Source organism: Colobus angolensis, unplaced genomic scaffold (genome assembly GCF_000951035.1).
Source record: "Colobus angolensis palliatus isolate OR3802 unplaced genomic scaffold, Cang.pa_1.0 Scaffold407, whole genome shotgun sequence".
NCBI lineage: Eukaryota > Metazoa > Chordata > Mammalia > Primates > Cercopithecidae > Colobus > Colobus angolensis.
In genome coordinates, this window is record NW_012117455.1 from 256,204 (window position 1) to 268,283 (window position 12,080).

At 41.4% G+C, this 12,080-nt stretch overlaps 1 protein-coding gene across 1 annotated transcript in view; it reads left to right on the forward strand.

Moving 5' to 3' along the window:
* PARN (poly(A)-specific ribonuclease) overlaps window positions 1–12,080 on the forward strand; it is a 232,538-nt gene that overhangs the window by 178,213 nt on the left and 42,245 nt on the right. Inside the window, exon 19 of the mRNA XM_011956026.1 lies at window positions 7,190–7,379. Within this exon, the coding sequence (XP_011811416.1) occupies window positions 7,190–7,379 (190 nt within the window). The remainder of the gene's footprint in view (window positions 1–7,189; window positions 7,380–12,080) is intronic.

The window sequence follows — 12,080 nt, forward strand, 5'->3', positions numbered from 1 at the left end:
TAGACATTGAGAACTTGATGTTTGCTGAGAATGGCCGTGGCAAAAAATGCAGGACTAATGGTGTGTAACTGCTTAAGCAGTTTCCTAGTACACCCTCCCCAGCCCCAAACAGTTACTACAATAAACTGGTTTCAGCCCTCTAAGAAGCAGACTGCAAAAACGCCCTTGGCCGCCGAGCAAGGCTGAAGTCTGGCATCTGAGCCACAGTAGACATTTTATACCACATGTGTCCCACTCAGGGGCTCCACTTCCATGGGACCGAAGATGTTGAAACAGGAGTAAGTTTGAGCTAATCTTAAAGAGACCTTCTCACTTAAGCAGATTGTATTGGAAGTGGCCTTTAGTAGTTGGACAGGGTAAACAATGGAAAAGCTAGAATTTTTTTTTTTTTTGAGTCTCGCTCAGTCGCCAGGCTGTAGTGCGGTGGCATGATCTCGGCTCACTGCAACCTCCACCTCCCATGTTCAAGCGATTCTCCTGCCTCAGCCTCCTGAGTAGTTGGGATTGCAGGCGCGCTAGAAATTTTGTTTGTTTAAAACGTAATGAACATCTGTGAAACCACCACTCAACCAAAGAATTAAAACATTACTAATAAATTACATCTACCTATTGTTCTTCTCCTGTCTAGTTCTCCTAATTCCCTTCCAGCACCAGCTATTCTACTGAAGTTTGTGGTGATCATCTTCTTGCTATTTTTTGTTCTCCCTCTCACACACACCCCCACCACGTGTGTATGTATGTGTGCTGTGGGGCGTGAGGGGGATTGCATTTATCATTCACTGTTACATCACTGAGATTCATCCATTTTATTCTGTGTAACTGTAGTTCACTCATATTTTCTCTTAGACAATATTCCATTGTGTGAATGTACCGCAGATTTGTCCGTTTACCCAAGGATAAGGATTTGGAGCCCTCCCTCTCTTTCTCTTTCTTTTTAGCTGTTATGAACAGTTCTTTTTTGAAAACTCTTGTATTGATCTCTTATTATTCATGAGTGAAATTGCAGGGTCATAGGGAGTGAGAATGATCACCTTTAAGTGAGAACACTAACTTGTTTTCCAAAATGGTCGTACAACCACTGGGGATCCTGTTGCTCCACACCTTCCCAATAATTGGTATTAACGTTTTTGTAATTTTTGCCAATGCAGTAGGTATAGAGCCATGTCTCGTTATAGTCATGATTTGCCTTTGTCTGTGGCTGAGCACCTCTGCCTGTGTCTACTGGCCTCACACACCTCCCCCTGTGCAGTGACTGTACGTGCTTCTCATGCCTTGTGCCCACTTTTCTGCAGTTTTTTCCTTACTAGTTTGTGGCTGTTTTTATGTATTCTAGTGCTAATCCTGTCAGTTGAATGTCTTACAAATATCTTCTCCCAGTTTATAGATTGCCTTTCTTCCCTTTAAAGTGTCTTCTGATGGACAAAGGCTTTAATATTAATGTAGCCAAACTTACTGATCTTTTCTTTTATGCCTATCCTTTTTTCTATCTTCATAAATTCTTCCCTACTTCAAGCTCAGAAAGATACTCACTTATATTTTCTTTTCAAGTTCTCAGAGTTTGCTTTTGACGTTTAAGCTCTTCATCCATCTGGAGTGAATTTTTCAGCATGGTGTGACTAAGAATCCAATTTCTTTTTTTTTTTTTTTCCCTATGGACAAACAATTTTTCCAGCTTTTCCTTTTCCCGACCGTTCTGTCAAAAATCAAAGTTTCACAGATGTATACGTGTTTTTCTAGGCTCTTAGAATTCTGTACCATTGGTCAGTTTATCTCAGCACCATTACTCCACTGTCTCAATTCCTATAGCTTTACAATAGGCTTTTTTACCTAGTAAAGCAAGTCCCCCTTCCCATGCTTTTTTAGAAATGTCCCAGCTATTGTTGGCCCTTTTGTTCTAATTTTAGAATTCATCTTTCAGGTTTCCCAGAATAACTGAGGTTTAATTGATGTATAATAAAATGATGTGCAGTTCTGTGCCTCAGCAAATGCATACAGTAATGTAATCAGCATTGCAATCAGGATATAGAATAGTTCTGTCACCCTCAAAATGCCCTCCCACTGTTTGCAGTCAACTTCCTCTCCCATTCCAGCCCCAGCACCAGCCCAGGCTCTCACAACCACTGTTGTTTTCTACTGAGATTTTTTTTTCTTTCTTTTAATTTTTTTCAATATTAGCCCTGTTCCACAGAAGCTGTTTAAAAAATAAAATAAAATGTTGGAATATTTTTGCTGGAGTTGCAGTAAATCTATAAGTCAGTTTAGGAAGGAATCTACATCTTATGTTGTCTTCCTGTTCATAAACATAATGCATCAACTTAGTTGGAAAAGTCTTTGATTGACAGTAGTGGAAAGTTATTTTAAAAAAAACTCTAAACACTTGAAGTAATTCCTTAATACAGGAAGCATTTTATAAGCTAATTGTCTACGTAAACAAAATGCATATAAATACACAGCAGACATGTGGCAGTATTACATTGTTAAAATGTGTGTGTGTGTATGTGTGTGTGCATGCCACATCCTGTTTCCAAGCCAGCTTTGTTGCTTACCTACAAGACCTCAGGCAAGCTGTTTAGTTTCTCCGATGCTCAGTCTCTTTATTTGTGTGGTGACTAGAACATCCGAAGATTAAGTGCTATGCTGTGTGCAGTGTCAAGAGACAATGGACCAGACACAGTGAAGCCGGAGTGGTTGAGACTTTTATGTGAGGGAACTGCTCCCACTCACCTCCAGGAAAACAGGGAGGACTCTTGGCACGTTTGGTTCCCCAGTGGCTTTCACAAAGTGGCAAGACGGATAGATTGCCTTGAATCATTTCCCTGACAAATTTGGAAAAGGTTAGCGTTACCCAGCAGCCTGCTACATGCTGCTTCTGACAGGGGAGCTGGAATCGCTGGAGGACACAGTTGACAGCCAGTTCATTTTGCTGATTCATCCATTAGAGGCGTGGCTTCGAGCCAGAGCTTGGCTTCTAGATTAAAGGCCAAGAGCTGCAAAGCTGCTGGGACTCGAAGGAATGCTGGTAAATTATTGCCACGTGGAGGCCAGCAGTGAAAAGCAGACTGTTATTTATTTCCCCTTTAAGTGATCCTAAATTCCAGATGTGCTCAGATAAATTCCCTCGCCATGGTTAGGGAGTTGTTTGTAACATTTGTCTATCAGCTGGGAGCTAAATTATTGTAAACAATCAGATACCATTAAATAGATTATCTCAGCTCCTCTATGACCCTGTCATCACCTTTGCTTTCATGGGGAATATTGACCCAAGCCTCCTCTCCTACTTGGTAATCCAAATTAAACTTGAGAGAAGGATTTTTTTCGAGGTAGGGTCTTGCTGTGTTGCCCAGGCTGGAGTGAGTACAATGGTGCACTCATAGCTCACTGCAGACTTGACTTCCTGAGCTCAGTCGATCCTCTCACCTCAGCCTCCCCAAAAACTGAGACTTTAGTCTCAAGCCACCACATCTGGCTAATTTTTGTATTTTTTTGTAGAGAACAGAGTTTTGCCCCATTGTCCAGGCTGGTCTCGAACTCCTGGGCTCAAGCAGTCCTCCTGCCTTGGCCTCCCAGAGTGCTGGGACTCTAGGCATGAGCGATCACACCTGACAACAGAGGGATTATTGCAGGTGTCATCCCTTTTGGGTGTGCTTGCAAAATAAACCTTTTAGATTAAAGGATGCAATAGCCAGGCCGGGCACGGTGGCTCACACCTGTAATCCCAGCACTTAGGGAGGCCAAGGCAGGCAGATCACTTGAGCCCAGGAGTTTGAGACCAACCTGGCCAACAAGGCGAAACCCTGTCTCTATGAAAGTTACAGAAATTACCCGGACGTGGTGGCGTTCGCATGTAGTTTCAGCTATTCAGGAGGCTGAGGCACGAGAATCACTTGAACCTGGGCGGTGGAGGTTGCAATGAGCCTAGATTGTGCCACTGTACTCCAGCTTAGGCAAAAGAGCGAGACTGTGTCTCAAATAAATAAATAATATATTAATAAAAATAAAGAACTTTCTTAAAAAAAAATGAAATAGAAGAAAATCCAGGAGATGCTCATTGGTTAACAATTGGTACACAATAATGATGGTAGAACCAATGGGTTCTCATACATCCACATTGATAGATAAACATATTTTAATCTATCACAAGCTTAGGGAATCACAAGTTTACAGGGAAATCACCACTACATAAATCTGGTATGTGACAGTGTGACCTTTAAGAGAGGGTGGAGATTGTGTCTTGATTCACCAAATACCTGACATAGTTTCTGGGACAAAAACACTCAGTAAGCAGTTACCACATGGAAGAATGGGTGGACAATGTTTACTGGATATAACTTGTTGGGAGGCTGGGTAAATGAGTGAAAAATAACAGAAATATGACACATTAAAAGTCAGAAAAACAACTGTTCCAAGGAATAAGATTTTCAGGAAAGGATCGTATTTCTGTGGCTCTCTGATACGAGTAACTTTACTCAATAGCACGTCTCCAGAACCGCCTGCTTTCACCGCTTATCTCCTGAGTGAGGCAGAGCATGCTGTTTTGAGCTCACATTTCAGTAACCCACTCGACTTCTTTGGGAGACATTGTATAATATGAACATTCTCTGACGCTTTTTTTTTTTAGACATGGGGGTCTCACAGTGTTGCCCAGGTTGGTCTTCAACCCCATGGGCTCAAGTTATCCTCCCGCCTTGGCCTCCCAAAGTGCTGAGATTACAAGTGTGAGCCACTGTGCCCTGCCTCTCTAATACTTTGAGGGTTTTTTTTTTCCTTGTTCTCTTTAACTCTAGAGTGAATATTTAAAAGTACACAAACTTCTTAGTAAAAATTTGTGTTTTCTGAAGAAGTAGAGTATTTTCCTGTTGTATTCTGTTTTTTAGATAACTAAATATTTAGGGCATGACATTCCAGAAACCTTTGTTGCACTAAGTTTTAGTGAAATCTGGCCTAGTTGAAGATTAAAATGTGTCAGGTGCCGGATGTGGGACATCTGCCTCTCATACAGTTGTCTTTCCCTCTGTTTTAAGGTCCCTGGTAAACTGGATTCCCTTGTCCAGTGCCGACATGCCCAAAGCCTGCATGCTCGTCACCAGCACTGTATTCTGCTCTGCATTCAGTCACATCATTTTTATTGAGAACTATTCCATATGCAGGGGTTTTCTAGGTGCAGGTAGACAGATTCTGTTTCTGACATCATGGCACTTTGCAGCTACCAGGTACAAGGCAGCCCTGAACAGTGTGGCCAGGCCCTTAGGGTCTCACTGCCAGTGTGGGTAATAGTTGTTGGCAGTGATAGTGGGCTAGGAACGCATATGCCCAAACTGGAAGCCAGAAGTAACAAATGGGCACCAAGAGGCCATCATTGGTCCTCACTCCCATGCTGCCATCGTGATCCATCCACAGCAGCCTCAGAAGAGGGGGCAGCATGGGATCAGAACACAACTGACCTGGCCTTAGTCTGAAGCATTAACCCCAAGGGGGGATTAAGCCCCAGCTTTCAAGTACCCCTGCCAGCCAGAGCGCATTACGGAGAATTAGCAGTCTTTTAAGGCGGAAGGAGCAGAGGCATGTCCTAAGTATTGTGCAGCTGTCTTAAATTTGCAGAGTACATGGGAGCTAAGCTATGAGGATGCAAAGGCATAAGAATGATGTACTTTGGGAACTCCAGGGGAAGGACAGGAGGGGGCGAGGTATAAAAGACCGTACATTGGGTGCAGTGCACACTGCTCAGGTGACAGGTGCACCAAAACTCAGAAATCACCACTGAAGAACTTTTCCATGCAACCACATACTGCCTCTTCCCCTAAAACTACTGAAATAAGATAAATAAAATACAAAAAAAAATGCATATGTAGTATAATTCCAGTTATAGGTAGCTCAAGAGAAGGCAAAATTAAGCCCTGATGATAGCAGTGTGACAGCAAAGTTATCAAATTGAGGAAGATAATGCCGTAATTGTACTACACATCTGAAGTGCCTTCGTCCAGTGAAGGAGGGGTGGGAGGTTGTCTAAAAACAGGCATGAGGGTGAGGGGGATGTTCTTTATCTTAATTCGCTTGATGGACGACATGTGGGTGTACAAATTTGTTTAAAACTCACTGTGACAAAACAGGTAATAAAGTTAAAAAACAAACAAACAAATTAACAAAATGAAAATAATAAAGCACTTCCAAAAAAATTTTTTTGCGGAGTCCAGAGTGAGATACAGAGTGATAAGAAGGACCCTGGGCCGGGCGTGGTGGCTCACGCCTGTAATCCCAGCACTTTGGGAGGCCGAGGCGGGTGGATCACGAGGTCAGGAGATCGAGACCATCCTGGCTGACATGGTGAAACCCCGTCTCTACTAAAAATACAAAAAATTAGCCAGGCGTGGTGGCGGGTGCCTGTAGTCCCAGCTACTCAGGAGGCTGAGGCAGGAGAATGGCGTGAACCCGGGAGGCGGAGCTTGCAGTGAGCTGAGATCACGCCATTGCACTCCAGCCTGGGCAACAGAGCAAGACTCCGTCTCAAAAAAAAAAAAAACAACAACAACAAAAGAAGGACCCTGGTATTAGGGTTTGAGGAACCTGGTTTTGTATCTTATCCCTGCCACTTACCCAGGGGTGATCTGCAGCAAACCCCTGACCTCTGTGACCCTGCTTTCTCAAATGTGAAAACATTTCCTCTCTTACAAGTGTACTATGAAGATTAGATATAATGCATGTAAGACACTGCACACAGACTTACAGGAGATCTTCAGTGTATGACACAGTAATCACCACCACTGGCGATATTGTTTTTTGTTGCCATTTTATTTTAGAAAAATAGTGAGGGTTTACAGTTTTTCCTTAGTGTTTTGTTTATTTTCATTTTGTTACTCTGAAAATGAATAATATCCAAATAGTAACGTTGACTGCAAATACTTTGAAAATTAGTATTTTACTTACATCATTATGGTTCTTTACAGTTTATAAAGCACTTTCACACTGAAAAGGAGATTGGGGAGCAATGACTTTTTTTCCAGATGAGAAAACTCAGACTTGGAGAGTTTACAGGGTGTACCCGAGGTCATTTGTCTTCCAGGTGGCAGAACCAGGGGTCAGACCTCAGGCCTGATGGGGCTCCTTTGACTACCTTAGGCCACATTTCAAAAGTGGTATCTTTGGAGCTAGGCCAGACTTTGGTAAGCATTTTTTTTTTTTCTTTTCCTTGTAGCTGTCAATACCAGCAAATATGCAGAAAGCTATCGGATTCAAACCTATGCTGAATATATGGGGAAAAAACAGGAAGAGAAGCAGATCAAAAGAAAGTGGACTGAAGATGGCTGGAAGGAGGCTGACAGCAAACGGTTAAACCCCCAGTGCATACCCTACGCCCTGCAGAATCACTATTACCGCAACAATTGGTAAGGGCTCTCAGCTGTTCATTTAAAAGGCCAGAGTTCTAGCAATAGCTTTTCTTGTTGCTTCTTATAGGATTGTAAGTACTAAATCTGACTTTTGAGAAAGATGGCGTTTCTAACTTTCCACATCATTTCAGAAGTGACTACGAGCTGAATTCCCTGTATTTTAGAGACTGCTTTATAGACCGCAGCTATTTTGGTTAATCCTCACAAAACCTCTTTGAGGTAGACAGGATTTTTTTTTTTTTTTTTTTGAGACAGGGTCTCATTCTATTGCCCAGGCTGGAGTGCAGTGGCACAATCACAGCTCACTGCAGCTTCGACCTCCTGGGCTCAAGTGATCCTCCAACCTCAACCTGAGTAGCCGGGACTACAGGTATGCACCACCATGCCTGACTAATTTTTGATATTTTGTAGAGATGAGGTCTCACTATATTGCCCAGGCTGGTCTCAAATTCCTGGATGCAAGTGATGCTCTCACCTCGGCCTCCCAAAGTGCTGCGATTACAGGTGTGAACCACTGTGCATGGCCCAGGATATGTCTTATTCCCATTTTAGGGATGAGGAGATGGAGGCTCTGTGTCTTCTTCAGTAGTTCTGTGAGAGAACCAGGATTAGAACTGAACTCATGTGTCTCATCCCTTGCTGTTCTCAGTACGACTGCCTCTGCCTGATCTGAGCTTTCAGATCCTATGGATACTGAACCATGTGCCTACTGTAGAAAGAAGGCTTGACTCACACTTCCTTTTACCACCCATAATCCTCCCTGTAGGAGATAAATGCTGGCAACATTTGGTATCTTTGTGAAACTACAAAACACATGTAGAAAATGGAAAAAATGTGTACATATATATGTTCATTATAGAAAATTGTGAAGTTTAGAACAATGTGAATTAGCAAGAGAAAAAAATTAACCATAATCCCAACACCCAGAAGCAATCACTGTTAATATTTCAGATTGCCCTCCGTACTTTAAAAATGGTTTTTTAGAGATTAAAGAAATTGAGATATGATTAAGATAAAATAAAATGCAGAGATCGTAAATGTTTAGTTCAAAGAGTTTTAACAGTTGTATGCAGTCATATAACCTCCAACCAAAGCGAGATACATAACATTTCTATTTCCCTTGAATTTCCTTGTGTCCATTTTCAAACAATCCCAAATTCCCACTACAATTCCCATGACCCTAAGCAACCATTTTAAAATTTTTACCACTCTAAGATTCGTTTCACCTGTTCTTGGAATTTATAAAAAATAGAATCATTTGGCATTGTGTTTAACTTTTTTGATTAATATATTTTTAAAATTCATCCTTGATATTGCGTCTCAGTAGTTTTTTTAAATTGTTGAGTAGTATTTAATTATGTAAATATGCAACATTTATTTTACCCCCATTCTCTTGATGGTGGACATTTGAATTGTTTCTCATTTGGGGCTATTATCAGTAAGGCTGCTGTGAATGTTTCAGTAAGAGAATTTTTTTGTCCGCATATGTAGGAGTAGAATTATTGATTTTTAGGATAAGTATGTGTTAAACTTTATAAGAGCAAAGAAACAGCCCTCCAAAGTGGATATAGCATTTTATAGTATGAGTTTGAGATGCCATTTTATTGTGTGAGTTTTATTTACTCCACATCCTTGTCAGCATTTCATGCTGTTAATCTTTATTTATTTATTTATTTATTTATTTATTTATTTATTTATTTATTTATTTATTGAGACAGGCCTTGCTCTTTTTCCCAGGCTGGAGTGCAGTAGCACGATCTTGGCTCACTGCAACCTCCTTCCTGGGATCAAGCGATTCACAGGCCTCTGCTTCCTGAGAAGCTGCGACTACAGATGCGCACCACCTCACCCGGCTAATTTTTGTATTTTTAGTAGAGATGGTGTTTTGCCACATTGGCCAGGCTGGTCTCAAACTCCTGACCTCAAGTGATCTGCCTGCCTCAGCCTCCCAAAGTGTTGGGATTACAGGCGTGAGCCACTGCACCTGACTGTCAATCTTTTAACTTTAGTCATCTTAGAGGGAATGAAACAGTATTGCACTGTGGTTTTAATTTGCATTTCTCTCATCACTAATGATATTGACTACCATTTAATGTTCTTGTTGACCATGAGGTGGCTTTTTAAGTCTCTTGCCCTTTTTAAAATTGGGTTGTTTATCTTTTTGCTATTAACTTATAGTTCTTGTATGTAGTCCGGATACATTGCCTTTGTCAGATGTTTGTGCTGCATGTGTATTTTTTTGGTTCTGTGGTTTACCTATTCATTTCTTTGTGATGTTTTTAAATGAGCACGTATTTTTTAATCTGTTCTTCTTTTCTTTTGAGACAGTCTTGCTTTGTTGTCTAGGCTGGAGTACAGTGGTGCAATCTCAGCTCACTGCCACCTCTGCCTGTCAGGCTCAAGTGATTCTCGTGCCTCAACTTCCAGAGTAGATTACAGATGTGCGCCACTACACCTGGGTAATTTTTGTATTTTTAGTAGAAACGGGGTTTCACCATGTTGCCCAGGCTGGTCTCGAACTCCTGGCCTCAAGTGATCCGGCAGCCTCGGCCTCCCAAAGTACTGGGATTACAGGTGTGAACCACCACACCCAGCCAGATATCTTTTATTTTCATGAAGTCCTGTTTATTAAGTTTTTCCTTTTATTGTTAGTGGATAAGAAGATTGTCCTGCTGAGCACTCTGCTTCCCCAGTGAGTACTATAAGTTGTTTTTTTTTTTTTTTTTTTTTTTTTTGGTAGAAGGTTTGTAATTTTAACTTTTACATTTAGGTCATGACCCATTTCAAATTAATTGTGTATGTGGAGTGAGATAGTGAGATATGGAGATCAGGGTTTATTTTTTCCCATATGACTGTCTGGTTGTTCCAACAACATTTTAACAATTTGTTTAAAAGAGTTTTCTTCCTTTATTGGTTTGACTCACTCAGCCACCCAAATAGCTGGGGACTACAGCTACTTGCCACCACTCCTGGCTAATTTTTAAAAATAATTTTTTGTAGAGACAGAGTCTCACTGTGTTTCCCAAGCTGGTCTCGAACTCCTGGGTTCAAGTGAACCTCCTCCCTCGACCTCTTAAAGCATTAGTATTATAGGTGTGAGCCACCAGGCCTGGCCTGGAATTGTTTCCTAAATGTCATTTTCAAACTGTTTGCTGCTTTTGTATAGAAATATAATTCATTGTTGCCGGGCATAGTGGCTCACGCCTGTAATTCCAACACTTTGGGAGGCCGAGGCGGGTGGATCCCCTGAGGTCAGGAGTTCAAGACCAGCCGGGCCAAACACTGTCTCTACTTAAAATAAAAGAATTAGCTGGCTGTGGTGGCAGGTGACTATAATCCCAGCTACTCGGGAGGCTGAGGGCAGGAGAATCACTTGAACCTGGGAGGTAGAGGTTGCAGTGAGCCGAGATAGCGCCATTGCACTCCAGCCTAGGGGACAAGAGCAAGACTTCATCTTAAAAAAGAAAGAAATATAATTCATTGTTATATGTTGACTTCGTATCTTGCAACCTTTTTAAATTCAGTTATTTGTTCTTATAGGATTTTTAAAAATATTCCATAAGGTTTTCTATGTGCACAATTATGTTGTATGCTATTAACAAGTTGTATATCTTTTCTAGTCTTTATGTCTTTTATTTATTTTTCTTGCCTTATTGCACTGACCAGCACCTTTAGCATATGGTTAAATAGAAATAGAGAGAGTGGATATCCCTGCCTTGTTTCCAGTATTAGAGTGGAAAAGTTCAGTGTTTCCCCATTAAGTAAGATTTTAGTAAGAATGTTCATACACATTCTTTTTCAGATTGAGGAAGTTGCTTTCTATTTCTAGTATGTTAAGAAATCATTCAACATCACAAGTGGATATTGAATCTTTTCAGGTGCTCTTTCTGTATCTTTAAAAATTGTCTTAGGGGTTTTGTCTTTTATTTATTTATTTTTAATATTTCTGAGACAGGGTCTGTTGCCCAGGCTAGAGTGCTGTGGCATAATCATAGCTCACGGCAGCCTTGAACTCCTGGGCTCAAGGGATCATCCCACCTCAGCCTCCTGAGTAGCTGGGACTATAGGTGTGTACCACCACACTTGGCTAATTTTTTTATTTTTGTAGAGACAAGAGTCTCACTATGTTACTCAGGCTGGTCTTGGACCCTTTGGCCTCAAGAGATCCTCCCACCTCCCAGAATGCTGGTATTAGGTAGCTGTGCACCTGGCCATCCTTTATTTTGTTAATATTTTGAATTATACTAATTGATATTTGAATGTTTAATCCGATTTATATGCCTGAAAGAAATCCCACTTGGCTGTAAAGTATTATCCTTTTAATATGTTGTTGGATTTGATTGCTGATATTGTGTTCAATATTTTTTGCATCTCTGTTCATGAGGAATATTAAACTATAATTTTCTTTTCTTTTTTTGAGACAGAGTCTCGCTCTGTTGCCAGGCTGGAGTGTGCGGTGGCGCAATCTCGGCTCACTGCAACCTCCGACTCCCTGGTTCAAGTGATTTTCCTGCCTCAGCCTCCCAAGTAGCTGGGATTACAAGCACACACCACCATACCCAGCTGAACTTTTTTGTATTTTTAGTAGAGACGAAGTTTCACCATGTTGGCCAGGATGGTCTCGAACTGCTGACCTCGTGATCCACCCGCCTTGGCCTCCCAAAGTGCTGGGATTACAGGTGTGAGCCACTGCGCCCA